This window comes from Urocitellus parryii, chromosome 11 (assembly GCF_045843805.1).
Source record: "Urocitellus parryii isolate mUroPar1 chromosome 11, mUroPar1.hap1, whole genome shotgun sequence".
Lineage (NCBI taxonomy): Eukaryota > Metazoa > Chordata > Mammalia > Rodentia > Sciuridae > Urocitellus > Urocitellus parryii.
This window is the reverse complement of record NC_135541.1, coordinates 115,217,279-115,236,345: the sequence shown is the minus strand read 5'-3', so window position 1 is coordinate 115,236,345 and position 19,067 is coordinate 115,217,279. Positions and strand designations below refer to the sequence as shown.

Genomic DNA, 19,067 nt, shown 5'->3' with positions numbered 1-19,067 from the left:
GTCCGGTCTAGGAGTTACCGCCCACTCCTCCGGCGCTGCTGGCTGAAGGACGTTGTTCGGGTCCGCTCCTGCGTGGTTTGGGCTCTACCCTTCATGTAGGACTTACTTCCAGTGCCGACTGCTGCAGTGAATTCCACTTGCGGTGCTTTAACTTGTGCAACCGAGATTTCTGCCCCAAGGAGAGGCTGGGAAGGACGCGCTAACTGGAGGGTGGGGGTGCGAGTCGGGGAATCTGATCCTCTGCCCCTTGCCTACCTCAGGGTGGGCAGCGGGGCGCGGGGGTTGGGGGAGGACTAAGGAGGGTGAACTTCCCTTCAGAGGTTCCGGGTGAATGTGCTTTGAGATAGTAAAGCTGTGCATAGTCAGAACAGAGGTTTGGGAAAACTACAAAAGTTTCCCTTAGATGACATTTTCTTTGGAGGGGGGCGGTAACTGGGGATTGAACTCAGGGTCTTACTGAGTTCCTTAGCGCCGTGCTTTTTTTTTTTTTTTTTTTTTTCTGAGGCTGGCTTTGAACTCGTGATCCTCCTGCCTCAGCCTCGCCAGCCTCTGGGGATTCCAGGCTTGCGTCCGGCTCTGAGATGACTTTTGATCTGTGGAAACGTTTGGCAGAGGAAAAGGGCTTCAGTTTTACGTGAGATCACTGGAAGTTGAGTTATTCAAGCTTCATCAAAGAACCCTACTTGATCTTCCCACTTTATGAACTCTTTCCATAGCCCGTAATTACTTATAGTAAAAAGTGTTTTTGAAGACATGGGTGATTTTTTAGTGTCAGGGCCCTGATTCACCTTAACAGTATGAAGGGTAGACGCCAGAGAATCCTAGAAATGTACTGCATGAATAAGGGTTGGTGTCCTGATTTTTCACCTTCCTCTCTCAGGCTGGGCTTCATCACCATACGTCCTCACCAGCTCCTGTCCCTTCTGCGTCCCGGACTTTGGATATCTCGACTCTCCGGACTTTGTGCCCAGCCCAGGTAACATGTTTTATTGTATTCTTTTTTTTTTTTTTTTAATATTTATTTATTTTTTAGTTCTCGGCGGACACAACATCTTTGTTGGTATGTGGTGCTGAGGATCGAACCCGGGCCGCATGCATGCCAGGCGAGCGCTCTACCTCTTGAGCCACATCCCCAGCCCCTTATTGTATCCTTACTGCCCGGCACAAAGTAGATGCTCACATTCAGTTTGTTAACTGAATGGTGGGGAGCAGAGGTGTCAAGACATCCAAAGCACATTCAACTGGGGAGCTCCCTTATCCCTGGGTTAGTATGCCCTATAAGAGCAGAATCAAAACGAAGTCAGACCTGTTAGGGTGATGCACATCTGTAACAGCAGTGCTTGGGAGGCTGAGGATGTGGCTGAGTGGTTAAGTGACCCTTGGTTCAATCCTTGGTACCAAAAAAAGAAAAAAGGCTTTCCTGCCTCCCCACATAAGTCATTAAACTTTGAGTTTCCCCCGTGCTAGGAAATCTGATCCTGTGTGTGCCATTCACAGACCCAGGCCCATGGCTAACTCCTCTTCTTCCTGGGAATTGCCCCTGGTGGCTGTGTGCCAGGTAACATCTACACCAGACAAGCAACAGAACTTCAAAACATGTGCTGAGCTGGTTCGAGAAGCTGCCAGACTGGGTGCTTGTTTGGCTTTCCTGCCTGAGGCATTTGATTACATTGCTCGAGACACTGCAGAGTCCCTACACCTGTCTGAGCCTTTGAGTGGGAACCTTCTGGGAGAATACACCCAGCTTGCCAGGTATCGGGAAAGGGGGAGGGAGAGGTAGAATCTTCCGTAGACAGTGTTCTTGGATTGCCAGTTTTGAGAGTAGGGCCTTGAGAAGAGTTGTCAGTCTCCCCTCCCCCCAGGGAATGTGGAATCTGGCTGTCCTTGGGTGGTTTCCATGAGCGTGGCCAAGACTGGGAGCAGACTCAGAAAATCTACAATTGTCATGTGCTTCTGAACAGCAAGGGTGAGATCTCATAAACCTTTAGCCTGCCTCTTCTATCTAAACCCAGATTCTTCAGATTTGTTTTGTACTATCTCCTCCTTGAGAAGAGCAGCTAACTTGGTCTTCTAGAGGACCAGCACTGAGAATTTCTTCTCCCTCTTAACTCTAGGATCAATAGTGGCCACCTATAGGAAGACACATCTGTGTGATATAGAGATTCCAGGGCAGGAGCCTATGCGGGAAAGCAATTCTACCCTGCCTGGGCCCAGTCTTGAGTCACCTGTCAGCACACCAGCAGGCAAGGTAAGAGTCATGAGATGGAAGTGGAAGGAGAAAAAGGGAATAGGAATACATTGAAGTAGTAATGGCATATAGAAACCCCTGAGGAGTGGGGTAATAGAGGTACTACACGCTATGACAAAAAGGACAAGGAAGCTAAGTATTCTCTTTTTCATTTCAGATTGGTCTAGCTGTCTGCTATGACATGCGGTTCCCAGAACTCTCTCTGGCATTGGCTCAAGCTGGAGCAGAAATACTCACCTACCCTTCAGCTTTTGGATCTGTTACAGGCCCTGCCCACTGGGAGGTAAGAGGACACCTCTTCAAAACTTTAGGGGTTTTTTTTGTTTGTTTTTAGTACCAGGGATTGAACCCACAGGTGCTTAACCACTCTGCCACATCCCCAGCCCTTTTTATTTTTTTAAGACAGTATCTTACTAAGTTGCTGAGACTGGCTTCAAACCTGCAATGATCTGCCTCAGTCTTCTGAGTTGCTGGGGTTACAGGCATGCACCATTGTCTTGCTAAGTTGACTAGGGCCTTACTAATTTGCTGAGTTTTGAACTTGGGATACTCCTGCTTCAGCCTCCCAAATCCCTGCGATTACAGGTTTGCATCACCACACCTGGCAAGGGCCTTCTTTTAACCTCATTCTCCTTTAGCCTAACTAGTTGAAAGATTTTTCTTCCCATTCCCACTTAGTGGGAAAATTCATTTTTTAGATAGTTCCCTTTCACATTATCATAGTTAATTTGGTATTGGTAAATCATTGCTAATTAATAATCAGAATGGTTACAATGTGCACAGCCAGTAACACTTGCCTGTAATCCTAACTACTTGGGAGGCTAAGGCAGAAGGATTGCAAGTCTGAGGCTAGTCTCTGCAACTTACAAAACAGGATCCCATCTCAAAATTTTAAAAGGCTGGGGATGTACTCAGTGGTAAAGAATTCGGGGTTCAGTCCCCAGTACCAAAATAAAATGGTTTTAATGAGTAGATCAGCCTGTAACATTCATTTCCTATCATTTCCCTAGTAGCTGCTACATGTACTTAACACATATCTCATCCTCAGGTATTGCTTCGGGCCCGTGCCATTGAAACTCAGTGCTACGTTGTAGCAGCTGCACAGTGTGGACGCCACCATGAGAAAAGAGCAAGTTATGGCCACAGCATGGTGGTAGACCCCTGGGGAACAGTGGTGGCCCGTTGCTCTGAAGGGCCAGGACTCTGCCTTGCCCGAATTGACCTCAACTTTCTGCAAAAGTTGCGCCAGCATCTGCCTGTGTTCCAGCATCGTAGGCCTGACCTCTATGGCAATTTGGGTCACCCACAGTCTTAAGTTTTGACTTTCATGAATTCAGACAGGCAGATACACACACACACACCACACCGCATTGTGAGGTGATGCTACTGTGATTTGTAAGGAGGATCCAAGCACGGCTTCCTTCACTTGGAGAACCTTGATTCTCAATAGAACACAGAATCAAATTCTTGGTAAAGAAGAAACTTTCACCTGAGCTGAGATTTCATTTTCAGAAAAATGGAATTTTATAGTCACTGTTTATTTCATGAAAACTGAAATTATGCTGAGGACTGAGCAGCACTGGCATTGAAAAAATAATAATAATCATAAAGTCTGTGTCTGGACATCTCCTTTAGGAGCTGGAAGGAGAGGTGGTATTGTACCTACTGGATTAGGCTTGAGTTCTGGACCTCCTGGCTCATTCAGCTTGCCTCCCTACCTAAAAAAGTGCAACACTCAGTGCATATCCCAGTCCCATTCTCCCAAGCATGGGAGTGGGAATAAGGGTAGAGGAGGGGGGGAGGAAAAAGGAGGAATTCACTTTCTCCTAAGGTGCCCTTTGCCCAAGCCAGAAAAAAACCAAAGGGGAAAAGGGCTGCAGGGTATGTTATTTATTTTCATTTTAACATGGAAGGAAAGTATCACACTCCCCCTTCCCCTTTCCAGGGGGAGTGTATATTAATCAGCAGCCTCTTCTCTATCCACCTTGTGTATGAGTGTGTTCACACACATCACAATTGAGAGGGGTAATCAGGTTGACCCAGTCCTCTTATCTGTTACTCCCTTGAAGAGGATTTGACAAAGGGGGAAAAAGGAAGGACCACACCAGGCAGCAGTTTCAAGCCATGGAATGGAGAAAAGAAGGCAGAGAGGAGCAGCACCAGAGGCCAGGAGAGAGTGGAAAGGGCCACAGTTTCTTCTTTTTTAAAAAAAATTCTATAATTTGGAAGAGGGTGGTGATTAAGTTCCAAAATACACTTCAGAGTCCCACCTTCCACATAGCTCCCTTACTCGCAGCCCTTTGGTTTTTCAGACAAAATTTAAGAGCCCTCATAAAGCCAGAAGTATTGATAACCCCTCAGTGCACCCAAAATCAGTGTTCACTTCAGTCCCTTACAAAGACTGTTCTATAGGCTTCGCTTCTCCCTATACATTTGTCTTACGGCTCAGTGGTAAGGTGGCTGTAGAGACACACATTAGGGGGTAAGTGAAAACAGGAAACAAAGGGGAAGCCCAGGCACATGGGTGCAGGGAGGGATGGGGAACACCACTTCCATTTTCCTTTGTCTTAAAAAAAAAAAAAAAAAAGGCAGGGGTGTGATTGGTTGGAAGGGTAGAGAACAAACCCCAGAACAGTATGTAAGCTCCAGAGGTGGGTAGTGGGAACAGTCCCCAAAGAAGTAAGAAGGGGAAAAGGTCAGGGTAATGCTTGCAGCATCAAGTTCCTCAGGAGTTTCTGTCGTCCCAGCTCATAGTCCTCCTCGTCCACATTCACCAGCAGCTTGATGGCTTCATGGCCCACAGCTTGCTTGAGGGAGTCTGTGATGAAGACACCTTTAAGTGCCTCTAGTAATGAGCCATTGATGTAGTCACGCCAGAATGCATCGAGGTAGGTGAGCTCAGAGAACTTGATGTCACAGATGATGGAGCCCAGGTCCCGGGATTTGAGGATGGTGTTGGCCTGGTTAAAGCGTTCAAACTGGCGCTCAAGTGGGTCCTGCTTGTTAGAGAAGACATTGCCCTGCAGAGCAGTCTCATGCTGGCAGTATTCAGCCCGAACCCGCAGTCTGATGTCTATGGGAAAGAAAATATAGAGCAGAAGAGGTTATAAGTGAGTTGGGAGTTTACAACTTAAGTTTGAAAAGCTGAATGGGGCAAAGCAGGGAAGGTCACCTGATAGCTTCTCTATTTTCCCCAAGACAACTTCTTTTCTATGCATCTCTGAAATTCTTGTGTGATTTTACAGGTTCCCTTAAATGGGATATGCCCAGGTCACCGTCATCTCCCATCACTCACAAACAGCACCATGCTTATGAGATACTTTTCTAATTAGCATAAAGGTTCATTTTAATTATCTTGATTGGTTCATCCTACAATAAGGATGTCATATCAGCATCTCTTTGATCTACTGTTAAATAAAAAGTTAAAATGTACCCTGCTGGACTGGGTATATATTTAATATATATACATATATATATATATATATATATATTATATCTATATATATCCACAAAAATAGAATTCTTCCACAGACTAAATCACTCAGTCTCACTTTGTGCCAACAATCAAAGTGAACCTTGCAGCTAGCATGGTGGCACACACCTGTAATCCCAGTGACTGAGGACTGCAAATTCGAATGCCATCCTGGGCAACACAGCGAGACCCTATCTCAAAAAAATAAAAGAGTGGGGCATGTAGTGTACTGGTAGAATACCCTGGGTTCAATCCCTAGTACCAGGGGAAGAAAATGTAAGCCTTACATTAATAACACTATTTTCCCTCAAGTCTACTCTACCTCTGGAACCCTTAAACTTCCTTACCACATGTCTGCTTTTCCTTGGGATCAGGTGTCACTGACTTCCGGCGTTTTCGCTGACTCCCAAGTGTGGCTCTCCCTCGGGCTGGCCGCTTGCTACACATCTGAGGACCCGAAGTCGGGCAGCACACCACAGGATAGTGGGGAGGCACTGACAAGAATGTAAAAGAGAAGAAAAAATAAGTTAAAGGCAGAAATTGACTCTTGGAATGCAGAAGGAATCATGTAGACTTATCAGCATTAATAATGTGACCTGAAAGGAGGATACATGAAAGCAACACAAGACCAAGGTGAAACATTAACAGCTCACCTGAATTTTCATAGGACTAGATGTGGAGGGACAGCATCCTTTCATTTAAGCTGGCAAAGCCAGGAATGTGAAGGGATCAGTGTCCTCTTGCTTGATTATGGAATCAGGAGGAGTAATATCTTCTCACCTGTTTTAGGGGGCTGGGGAGGCCTCGGTTCTGGATCACTGAGGGCTCTGGGGGTCACATATCGAATTGATGTCTCCTCCAGATACTTGTCTACAAGATCAGGGCACACTGTAGGGAAAGAAGAAAACATTCAGGAAAAAGTACACCCTTCCCTTCTCCCAATGGGCCTCAAAACTGATTCTCCTAGGAACTCCCCAGGGTCAAAGCCTCCCTCTTTGACTCTTATGCTGTTCACTCCTGGTTTTCTACAATTCTTCCTGATTCCACTGCCCTCACCCCCAATAAACCCTTACCAGCCCGTCTCTTCTTGAGGGTGACATAGGGAAGCAGGTCATGGCGAGTGATGATGCGCAGCAGCTGCAGCACCTGGCGGAAGTTACTCTCATCGCAGCGTCCCTGGCGCTCCAGTGCCAATAAGAAATCACGTCCATTTCGAATGAGTCCACGTTCATGGTCATCAATGACATCAACAAAGAGGAAGGAAAGCACGCGCACATCTCTATGTGTCAGGTGGGTGCCCACGATGTCAAACATGCGGTGTAGACTATATAGCCCATGCTCCTGCTCACCATGTTCTTCTGGCCACACCTGGCTTGCCCGCCTCTTTAGGCCCGCCATGATGGGGGCTCAGGAACACAGTGCTTTCCAGAATCCCTGTTCAACAGCTGCTTTTCCCAGTATACTGTAAGGATAGAGCAAGAACCTGTGAGCCATTCAATGGGAGGAACTAGTTTTTTCATCCCTATATTCCCAGTGCCTAACATGATTTCTGGCACAGTATACTGCTTAATACATGTTTATTAACTATTTTAAAAGTGTTTATTAAAAATAAACAGTAGGTGGGTATGGTGGTGCACGCCTGTGATCCCAGCTATTCAAGAGACTGAGGCAGGAAGATCACAAATTCCAGGCCATTCTGTGCAACTTGTCAAGACTCTGCCTCAAAAGAAAAAAGTCTGGTGATGAAGTTCAGGGGCAGAGCACTCCTGGGTTCAATCCTAGTCCAAAAATAAAGAATAAATAAACCCTAGAGCTCTCCATACTCAACAGATGATGCTGAGTCCAGATCATTTTTTATATAATTTTTAAACATTTATTTTTTAGTTATAGGTGGACACAATATCTTTTATTTTTAAATAGTGCTGAGGATCAAACGCAGTGCCTCACACATGCACAGGAGAGCACTCTACCTCTGAGCCACCACCCTAGCCCGATTCCAGATCTTACTGGAGAAATAGTCTCTTACCCTGAGAATGTCTATGCAATTTTAATACTACATATTCAGCAAAAGTTACTATTACATATTACCCTGAATGTACCTCTTGCCCCCAAACTCTGCTTTCCCCTCTCCTCAAACAGTTCACTTCTTGAACACAGGCAAAATCTATAAGTAGAGAATTAATTCTTAATTCTAATACAGAAACTGCATCAGATGAATAGGTAAACTGAAAATGTTTAGTATTAACTAGTTTAAATTATGACCATATTGTTTCATTAACAAGCTGTGGAGCTGGGTGGCAAGTCACTTATCAGAAAGTCTCAGTGCCTTCATCCTTAAAACAAGGATGAAAAAAAAAAAAACCCTCCTCAGAGTTGTTACCAATCCAATGAGAAAATAAATGTAAAATCACTCTGTAAACTTTATATTCCCATAATCTTCACATCATTTGAATATACCCTTCTTTTTTTGCTACCAACAATTTAACGCAGGGGTGCTTTACCACTGAGCCACATCCCCAGCTTTTTTTTTTTTTTTTTTTTTTTTTTGCTTTTTGCAGGGGGACAGGTTCTCACTAAATTGCTTAGGGACTCACTAAGTTGCTGAGACTGGCCTCAAACTTGTGATGCTCCTGCCTCCGCCTCCTGAGTTGCTGGGATTACAGGTGTGTAATATCCAGCCTGGATATACCAACTTTTAACTTCTCATGGATGTCATTTACAAACCACATCCACTGACCAAACACAGCCCTATGTTCATTACATAATCTGGCATTTGATTCACAAAGTTCATCAGTCATCCTGGTTGATGTCAATGACCCAGTCATTAACCAATCTTCCAGTCTAACAACTTTCACCTGCACTCTAGTCACTTCATACTCTCTGCACGGCCAGAAGGTACCACCCAATACTATTCCACCTCTCTGACCACAAGCTCCAATCACCGAATCAGTTTCAATTTTAAATTCCTACTGAGACTACTTCCAATTTTTTTTTTTCTTTTGGTCCCAGGGATTGAACTTAGGGGCACTTAATCACTGAAGCACATCCCCAGTCCTTTTTATTTATTTCGAGAGGGTCTTACTAAGTTGCTGAGGCTGGCCTTGAATTTATGATCCTCCTGCCTCAGCCTCCCAAGTCACTGGGATTACAAGCATGCACCACCTCATCCATCTACTTCTAAATATTTCTTAAATCTCCTCTACCTTGTCATTTCTACCACCACTGCCATATTTCAGATTCCAAAGGTCTCTCGCCTGGATCACTGCCTCTTTTTTTTTTTGGTGGTGCTGGGGATCAAACCCAGGGCATTGTATATGTGAGGCAAGCACTCTACCAACTGAGCTATATCACCATCACACCACACCCCAGCCTGATTACTGCCTCTTTTAAAAAGTTCTCCCTACCACTAATCTTTTTTCTTTCTTTTTTCATTGGTGGGGATCAAACACAGAGCCTTGTGCATGTTAGGCAAGTGCTCTACCACTCAGCCACACTTCTAGACCCCCAGACATCAAATTTCACCCACCTAAATTCATCTATTTGAGTTAGCTATCTAAAATGCACAACTGACTACATCATTTTCCTACTTAAGACTCATCTACAGCCTTCTCCTTACCTATAGGAAACCTCCAAATTCCTTTTACCAGTATACCAAGCCACCCAAGATCAGGCTGACTTTTCTAACTTCATTTCCCACCACATTCCATTCCTCCTAGCCCACGTCCTGGGGATCAAACCCAGGGTCTCCAGCATGCTAGACAAGTGAGCCACACTCCCAGCATTTTTTTTTTCCCAAGGCTGGCCTTGAACTTGTGATCCTCCTGCTTCAGTCTCCTGGGTAGCTGAGATTACAGGAATACACCACCACAAAAAACCCCTTTTTAAATTTTTTATTTTGAGGCAGGGTCTCACTAAATTGCTGAGGCTGGTCTCAAACTCATGAGCCTCCTGCCTCAGCCTCCCAAGTCACTGAGATTACAGGTGTGCACCACTGCATCCAGATCCACTTTTTATTCTTTATCAGTTTTATTTTCCAACATTATACATTTATGTGTTTATAGTTCACATACACTATGTAATTCATTTCTCTACACCTTTCTTCGGGTTATTCCCTTTGCCTAAATGCCCCTCACCCTTTATTCCACATAACCACTCTTATTCAGATGGCTAACTCCTACTCCTACTGTAAAAGTCAGCTCAGATGCTACTTTCAAAATGCAATCTCTACACCCCCAAGCTGGGTTAAGTAGTCCTCTACTGTGCTCTTTTGGAACACTATGCATATTTCTTTTATATTTATTATCTCTTTAGATCCTGAGCAATTCATGGAGAGGGACTAAGTAAAATTCACCTTTATTTCTCTAGTGCCTCACAAAGGACAAAGCGTGGCATTTGTTGGAGCAATCTGTTGTTGAACTGAATTGAATCTAATCTCTAAGAGATCACCACAAGCAATAACATTAAGAAACAAACTCACAAAAGTCCAAGAGTGAGAGAACCCCATTAAAAATAGACATGCATAACTCAGTTACCATGCAGACAGAACTGGCAGGCGGAGCTGCCTCTAGGCTAGAGAACTACCCACATCACACCACACCCTCTTCTCAACAATAAGATAGGCTGTTCTGTCCATTGTATACACCAAGAAACTGAGGCTAAACTAGAAAAGAGAATGAGGGCCTGAGAGCATAATTCAGCAGCAGAGTACCTGCTCAGTATGAGGGGCTAGTCATGGTGGTACATATCTGTAGTCCAAGCAATTTAGGAGACTAAAGCAGGAGTATCGCAAGTTCAAAATCAGCCTTGTAATTTGCCAAGACCCTGTCTCAAAGTAAAAAATAAAAAGGGCTGGGGATGTAGCTCAATAGTTAAGCGGCCCTGGGTTTGATCCCCAAAACCAAAAAAGAAAGAATAAAATGATAAGCTACTTCATAAGAACCAAGTCAATGAGGACTCAAAAAGTAGAAGAGCTAGTAGGAAGGACCTGGTCCCTCTCCTTCAATAAATCAAAGATGGAAGCACAGAGAGCTTTATCCCCTTAAGAAAAGGGGAGGCCTATCCTGGAATCAACCCCAGACCATGGGTTCTGGTATGTGGAAAGATATATAACCCATACATAGATTGGAAAGCCCAGATGTTCCACCCAAAACATGGAAAAATAACTATTCAACAACAGACTGATTTCCCTCATTTCTTCCTCTCGTTTCACTTGCTGCTGTCACTGGGTACAAATGGAAGTGCTGTAGAAAAATAACTTCTTACTCATAGCAGGCAACAGGAGAAAACTGAGCCTCCTAAGAGCCCGTGCAACTTCTGCAAGTTCCCTATCCCACCTGTTCCTTTGGGCCAGCTGTTGATTATGAGGATTGCAAAGAAAGCAGATGGGCAGGTTTCACATTCAACCAATCAGAAAAATAGGTTGCTCCAGTGTTCCCTAATTCAAAGTATCCTTAAACCCCAGGAAATGAAGAAATAGTGTCCTGACATATTTTGCCACTAGAAAACAGAGCAAAATATGACTGTGATCCTAACCACACATCAACAGATACAACTCTACAATAGGCCTTAATCCCCTGAGAGTTAAATCTACAACTGGGGGGGAGGGGGGATAGCCACCTTTAAGTGCTAGATCCTAGGCTGAATCAGTCAAGGTACCAGGAATCATCAGAACTTCTAGGTCAGTGGTTCTCAACCTGGGGCAAATTTGCACCCCCTGGGGGACACATGGTAATGTCTGGAGACAATTCTAATTGTCATGTGTAGGGAACCAGCATGTAATCAGGCCAGGGATGCTGCTAAATATCCCATAATGCACAACACAGTCCCCCACAACAAAGAATTATCTGGCTCAAAATGTCCATACCTATCTTTTCCAGGTGAAACATGATGAATGGTCAAAAAAATGCACATGACTTTCCACACTAGACCTAGAGAAAGAAGCTGTTAAGTCCCTCCAACCCAAACCTATCAAACAGTATTCCAGAATAAAAGAAAGACCAGTCAAGCATAGGCTCATTTAACTCATAAATCCTACTAACACAAAAGAGTTCCATCCCACCCCAGCCCTGGCTCCTCTTTACTGCTGTTGTCATTCAGGTGAACTGCAGGGTAATGCTCTACTCCCTACTGCCCCATCCCAGAGGTCTACTCTGATCTAGTTCAATCTGGAGTTCTATGAGAATAAGAGAAATACAGCTGGGCACGGTGGCACACACCTGTAATCTCAAGGCAGGAAGATTCTAACTTCCATACCAGCCTTAGCAACACAGTGAGACCCTATCTCAAAATAAAAAATCAAATTTGGCTGGGGATATAACTCAGTGGTAAAGTGTCCTGGATTCAATTCCCAATACCAAATCGAGAAAAGATGGGGGGGCGGGGTGGAGGCTGGAATATCCTCTTCAAGACAGACACAAAGGATCCTGCTCTTCAGTCTCAGGGTCATTTTAAAGTCTTAAAACTAGACCCATAGTAGTCCCTTCTGGTTAAGTTGCTGATCAGACTTATACTGCTTATTCAATGAAGCAAAACTTAGCAGAAGTGAAAGTTTCCCAAGGCCATGTCCTTGGGAGAAATGTCATGTCAGGAGGCTAATTATCATCTGGGATTTTGAGTTAACTCACTCAGCAACTCAGAAGGGGGCTATAGGAATCTATCCAGCTTCAGGATTAAAAGAATGTGACCAACTTCCTCTTAAACCAAAATATACTCAGCTTTCTGTGGCAGTAAAGTAAGGGAGCTCAACTTAAAATATACAGATCCTAGATGAACGGTATCAGAGTAGTGAGGAGAATTTTCTGGTCCCCTCCAGAGAATCATAAAGAACTTCAGTCTTGGTATCTGAAACACTGCCAGATGGATCCCACTGGCTGGGATACTAATATATGAGTCCCCCACTACAGCTTCCCAAGAATAATAATTTTTTTTAGCCATATATGTTATTTACCAAGAATAATTTTTTATTCTGATAAATTGTTATACTTCCCAGAGTTCTAGTGTGTACGTTTTTCTTTAGGAAGGTCCAAGTTAGTCAAGGGTCAACTGAGAGTATATGTATCTACAGGATTCCCCTCCTGACTGGTCATATTCTGTTGGGTTTCCATGTCCAAGCAATCCAGTCTCATCCCGTCTAGGGATGATATCTGTTCCTTTTGAGGTACTCTTGACTTCTCAGAAGTCCTGAGAGGAAGAACATGTAGAAGAAATAAAACAGTAATGTTTTAAAAATGAAAATGGCAGTCTAGTTTCTTCTCAACAGAGATGATAGATGTAATTTCACAGATATCTGACTTTCAAAAGCCCTTAGAGGAAAGTCATGTAAAAGAACTAAAAAGTGAATGATACCTTGAAGCTTGGAGTGAAATCTACATGGAAAATCTTAAAGATAGCAAAGAGTACATAGCTTTCTTTCTGGTGGGATTAGGAAAATGTAACCAAATATCTGGAAGTCAGGTTACATAGTATGTTTTCAAAAGAAGATTCCAAGAACTCTGAACAGCTAGGAGAGAGAGTAAGTTTACCAAGCAAGGAAGGTGCCTCAGGAACACTCAAAGGGCAAAACAGTAGACAAAGTACTAGACCACAGCTTTCCATATGTTAAAAAAGTACTTTCCCAGAGCTGACCAAAAAGACTAGATAATAAACCAAAACTGGGGGCTTGTCCCAAGACACCTAATTTCCCCTCTCTTTTTTCCTCCTAAACTCCAGTTAGCTGAAGAGATAGTGACTGGAACAGATTTTAATGTACTGTTGGGTGAGTGAAAACTCATTTTCCCTGGCATCTTCCCCACAACTGGGATCAACCCCAATACAATTCTATGGCATTTCCATTGTTTGAGAACAATAAAAAGTTCTAGACTTACCTCTGCAAGAAACTTAATTTCCGAAGTCTCTTCCTAGCACAAGTTTCAAAGCCAGCAGAAAAACAAAAACAAATAAGGGGGGGGAGTCAAATTTCAAGCTTTATTTTGAAATCTTGAAGGCCAATAGAGTTAGTCAATCTCAGTCTCAAAAACTCACAGAGAAGCCTAAAGCTATTTCAATCAAATTGATCCACTCCTAGATAAAGAAGAAAACTAACCCATAACAAAATCCCCAGGGCTCCCTCTCTCCTAGTCAATTCACAAAACAAACACCAACTTCAAGAATTCCTAGTCCCAATGGCTCATGGCAAATACAAATTCAGCAACTTCTGGGAAAACCCATTATTACGCTCTGATAACCTCCTCAATACCTTATTCCACCTATTTTGTTACCTTATAATGTTAATGTTGACTTTCATCTTTAGAGAATTGTGAGGAGAAAGTGGTTACAGCCCCCCCCCCAAAAAAAAGGCACTTTTTTCCCATCACTTAACAGTCCAGAACTATCCTCCAAATTCTATTTTCCCCATTGCACACAAATACAAAATATCCACTGAGGCAGCATCCACTCACACATATACTTTTCAGCAGAGATCTTGTTTTGTTTTGAAGTATGCCTACTGACCCCCTCCCTTCTAGCACTTAAACACCAAAAAAAAGGGTCTGGAAACTAAAGGGCTCCTTTAATGGCCTGTCTAGATGCCAGCCGTCTTTTCTGTCTTCCTCCTCAGACTTTCAGAGCCTTCACCTTAGCATGCAGGGCTCCAATACAGCCATATCTATTTCCCCATTCTTGTATTGCTAATTGTTAAAAACTAGAAAAGTCCTTCACTCCTCTACACTCACTAGCAGTTTCCCCATTTTTCCTTCTTTTTGTAACTAGGAAAAACAAGGGAGCAATAAGGTAGGAACACTTTACGAAAGCAAACCCAGTTGAACCCTCATTCAATCCCAGTTTTCAAAACCCACATGACCATTCCCTTTTGCCCTTCCCACCCTATTAAAAGCTAAGGGCCTGGCAATTGGAATTGGCTGCAACTGATGCTGCTTAACTAGGCACTCTTCCTATCCACAGGGGAAAGGGAAACCCCAACCTCTATCACCCGAGCAGCTCCCCTGTCCTATCTCTCATCCCAATCCCTTTCTTCCCAAACTTTCCTCCTACTCTCTCACTTTTTTCTTTACCTCGGCACACCCGACACTCTGTCCATTCCTTAAACCTTCGTTTTCTCCTTTTTTCACCCAAATTCTCCCCTAGGCCCTTCCCCCTCTCACTTCCAATTTAACACTTTCAAAACCTCCCTCCACAAAGCCTCAAAAGTCCAATTCTCACCTCCCACCTCCTCTCAACAGCCCTCACAAAAGTCCAGTCCTCCCTCCAACCACATGCCACAAGCCCCCTTCCCCTTAAAACCCTCAGCCTCTCCCTCCAGCTCCTATACCCCTTTCTATCAGGCCAGATCGCGGCTCCACTCCCCACCTCGGCCTCTCTAATACCCCTGGCCTGGCCCAGTCCGGGCCCTTGTTTACGCCCCGCCCCGTGTTCCCACTCCTGCGCCTCGACCCCTGCCCTCTCCCACAGTTGCCATCTCCCTTGCACGCCCCCCTCGGCTGCTCCCCTCCCCCACCTGGTAGCGTCCCGTCACCTCCCTCTCTGGAGGTTCTCAAGCTGGACGTCGCCACCGCCTCCCCCTCCACTTTCCTTCCCCAAACCCTTAGCGGCCCCGCCCGGCCCCGCCCCGTCCCGCTCGACTCCCCCTCCCCACTCCGGCCGCCCCTCCGCCTCACTCTCGGCTCAGGTTCGGCGCCGCCATGTTGGATCCATCCGCGCCGCTCTCCCGGGCCTGTCTCACGGCGCCGCATCCGGGCTTCAGCCACCGCCGCCGCCGCCGCGGGCGTGGGGGAGGGGAGAGACGGGCGGGGGTGGTTGCATCCTGAACAGCGCCTCCCGGAACCTGGCCGGTTAGTGGCGGCTTCGAGACCATAGTGAGGCATGAGCCAGAGCAGCCATACTAGGTGAGGGCAGCCTGGCAGAGACATTAAGCGGGAAGTAGATAGCTTCACGTTCGGAGGAGAGAATAGACACTGGCAGCCATCTTACTTTGGGGCAAGCTGGCAACGCAGGTTTTTCTTGACGACGGCTTTGGGGCGGTAGTAAAGGGAGGGGAACTGTAGCATTCTTGAGTATGGAAACATTGGTGGCGCCCGAGCTGGCTGGTGTGGACTTCGAGACCCACTGAAAGACTGGGACTGGCAGCCATGACACATAAGGGCGGAATAGCACGGGGGTTGGATTGCCTCGTGAACTCGGGTGAAGGGTCAAGATCTGGATTTGACCTTTGCTCTGAGCTTCCTGGTCACCCGGACGTTCTGTAAACCCGGACTGTAGCAGAAAGCGCAGCCCAGACGCGCTCTCGGAATTCATTCTTTCATCATTTGCCTTTTGCACACCCGCTTCCTGTAAGGAAGTGTCGCCTGAGCCGAATGGTGAAGGACTGTTGGGAATTGATTGGGGCAGGCGGGCAGCGTCGGGGGGAGGTGGCGCAGGTACGTTCTGCAGCTGCCCACAGCCTGCTAGGGCTAAAGGAAGAAGCGCTAAGGGCCTGGGGATATATAGCTCAGTTGGTTTTGTGCTTACCTCGCAGGCACGAGGCCCTGGGTTCAATTCTCAGCACCACCACCACCAAAAAAAAAAAAAAAAAAAGCAGTAAGGAAAGGGAGGGACTAGATTACACCAGGCCTTATAAGTTGATTTTTGCCCTAAGGGCGATGAAGAGCCTTTGAAGGGTCTTTGCGGAGGGGGTGACCAGTTATATTTGGATTTTAGAAAGATCACTGTTTGAGTCTGCAGTCCCAGCTACTCGAAGGAGGATCCCTTGAGCCCAGGAGTTGAAAGTCATCTGAGTTTTAAAAAAGTGGTGTAGGGGGTGCTAGTGTGTAGGTGCTTAGCATATGTGAGGCTTTGGGTTCAATCCTCAGCGTCAAAATCAAAAACAAAACAGGCTTGCAATGCGAATGATGGGGTGTAGGAGAAAAGTTACAGGTGAAGAGAATAATAGTACTGTGTCCTTTGGGCTCGGGATGTGGCTCAAGCGGTAGCGCGCTCGCCTGGCATGCGTGCGGCCCGGGTTCGATCCTCAGCACCACATACCAACAAAGATGTTGTGTCCGCCGAGAACTAAAAAATAAATATTAAAAATTCTCTCTCTCTCTCTCTCTCTCTCTCTTCCCTCTCTCACTCTCTCTTTAAAAAAAAAAAAAAAAAAAAAGAGAATAATAGTACTGTGTCCTAAAAAAAAAAAAAAGTGTAGTGTGGATATATTATATATTATAATATATATTATAATATATATATATATATATTGGATTGGAGAATATAGATGTTACGACTTGAACAACTGGATAATAATGATTCCATTGTCCTTTTAGTTTGTAGTGCTAGAATGACCTTTACGTGCTTGTGGGATATCCATTAGACCCAAAAGGTCTGAGATGTGTTTGTGTGCATATAGATAGCTGTTTGAGCCATGGGAGTGGATAAGATAACCTAGAGGGAAGAATACATGCATTTGAGGGATGTGTTGAGGGAAGAAAGCTGAAGAGAGTACACTGAGAAGGGGCAAAAATAGGAAAAGAAGAAAACCGGCAGAGTGTCTAGCAATCTTGTCAGTGTGTTAAAAGTAACAGAAAAATAATAGTAATAATAAAGCAACAGAGGGGCTGGGGATGTGGCTCAAGCGGTAGCGCGCTCGCCTGGCATGCATGCGGCCCGGGTTCGATCCTCAGCCCCACATACAAACAAAGATGTTGTGTCCGCGGAAAACTAACTAAATAAATAAATATTTTTTAAAAAATAAAGCAACAGAAGCAGGAGAGGGTGGTGTGCACCTGTAATCATAGCAATTTGGGAGTCTGAGGCAGGAGGATCACAAGTTGAAGACCACAGCCTCAGCAACTTAGACCCTGTCTCTAAATAAATACAAAGGGCTAGGGTACCCTTTGTATTTATTTAGAGACAGCACCCCTGGGTTAAATCTCCAGTGCCACAGCCGAAAAAGAAAAAAATCAAGTAGACTAAAATGTGTTCATTGAATTGTGCAACAAGGTTACTTAACAAATTAGGAGAAAGCTATTTTATGGGATAGAGACAAGATTGAACTGGGAAGACACAGTTTTTCATGATACTGTGAAAAGGAGGGTAGCTGTAGGATGTTGCAGGAAGAATAATTCCTAAAACAAAGGACTTTTAGGTAACTGTGAGACAGTTAGATGGAAATGTCCTAAGAGCAGTTGAATATATAGATTTAAAACAGTAAAAGGCTGGGGTTGTGGCTTAGAAGTAGAGCACTCGCCTACTATGCATGAGGCTCTGGGTTCAATCTTCAGCACCACATAAAAATAAAATAAAATAAATTGGAGTGGCAACCCTCTATTGGTACTACTCTAGGGGAAAAAAAAATCTTAGGAGAAGAATATGCCATGAAGGGGTGAGAGGGATTATAAAATTCATCATTGGGTAGGAGATATAACTCAGTGATAGAATATTTGCCTAGCATGCATAGGAGGAAAAAATTAACTGGAGAGTGGGCCCTGGGAGAAATAAGAATTATACTTTTGGTTCTATCTATTTATTTATTTATGTGATAATAGGAATTGAACCCAGGGGCATTCTACACTACTGAGCTGCATCCCCAGCCCTTTTTATTTTTTATTTTGAGTTTTGTTAAGGTTTCCAGGCTGTCCTCAAACTAGTGATTCTTCTACCTCAGACTTCCCACTAGCTGAAATTACTGGTGTAAATTCCACCATACCTTGCTGTGCTTTTCATTTTAGGTCCATGTTTACCATTTGAATTTGTTTTGCTCAGTACGTATATTATTTTTTATAAAAAATTACTTTTCAAAACGCCTGTGACATAATCAGAAATTCAGAAGAATCAACATTTTAGTGGTAGTTGAAGCCATCGATTTGGATAAGCTTCCCAGAGAACAGGGAAAGGCTAAGAGGAGTGTCCTGAGGAATTCCAACACTTAAGGCACAAGTAGAAAAACTCTTGGAGAATCTTTGAAAAGGAACAGTGAAACCATGCATGGTGGCACGTACCTGTAATCCCAGCAATTTAGGAAACTGAGGAAGGAGGATCACAGATTTTGAGGCCAGTCTCAGCAGTTTATTGAGACTGTCTCAAAATAAAAGGGCTGAGGATGTGGCTCAGTGGTAGAATGTCCCCCATGTTCCATCTCTAGTAATGGGGGGTGGGGGAGACCGGATAAAGGATGAAAAAGAAAGAAAAAGCAAATAAGGAAAAACAAAAACTTTGAGTAGAAACTGTCAAGTGCATGACCCCCAAAGAGGCAGTTATGCATGGTATGCATAGGTATGGGGAGGTGACCAGCACCCCAACAGAGCAGGTTCCTGCCCGGTGTGAGCCATAGGGAAAATAAAAAGTCAAATAATTAGTAAGAAATAATATAAAGCCGGGGCT

The 19,067-nt window shown here is 44.6% G+C and overlaps 2 protein-coding genes across 11 annotated transcripts; one reads left to right on the top strand and one right to left on the bottom strand.

The window, feature by feature from the left end:
• Positions 1–7: 7 nt before the first annotated feature.
• Positions 8–3,871, top strand: Nit1 (nitrilase 1). 7 transcript variants are annotated; one of them, XM_026380567.2, is made up of 7 exons: positions 8–60; positions 881–976; positions 1,498–1,752; positions 1,863–1,966; positions 2,115–2,248; positions 2,406–2,531; positions 3,297–3,871. In XM_026380567.2, exons 3-7 carry the CDS (start codon positions 1,508–1,510, stop codon positions 3,561–3,563), a joined length of 876 nt encoding a protein of 291 aa, XP_026236352.1. In that variant the 5' UTR covers positions 8–60; positions 881–976; positions 1,498–1,507; the 3' UTR covers positions 3,564–3,871. The 7 variants fall into 7 exon arrangements, with proteins under 7 accessions (XP_026236352.1, XP_026236353.1, XP_026236349.1 ...); XM_026380568.2 differs by having other exon boundaries at positions 14–142; XM_026380564.2 differs by having other exon boundaries at positions 20–95.
• Positions 3,872–4,178: 307 nt separating this feature from the next.
• On the bottom strand, positions 4,179–15,621 carry Dedd (death effector domain containing). Of its 4 annotated transcripts, none has more exons than XM_026380571.2 (6): positions 15,371–15,621; positions 13,583–13,615; positions 6,794–7,182; positions 6,501–6,608; positions 6,068–6,214; positions 4,179–5,321 (listed from the first exon to the last, which is right to left on the bottom strand). In XM_026380571.2, exons 3-6 carry the CDS (start codon positions 7,116–7,118, stop codon positions 4,945–4,947), a joined length of 957 nt encoding a protein of 318 aa, XP_026236356.1. In that variant the 5' UTR covers positions 7,119–7,182; positions 13,583–13,615; positions 15,371–15,621; the 3' UTR covers positions 4,179–4,944. The 4 variants fall into 4 exon arrangements, with proteins under 4 accessions (XP_026236356.1, XP_026236357.1, XP_026236354.1 ...); XM_026380572.2 differs by lacking the exon at positions 15,371–15,621 and adding an exon at positions 15,211–15,227; XM_026380569.2 differs by lacking the exon at positions 13,583–13,615.
• Positions 15,622–19,067: the final 3,446 nt, after the last annotated feature.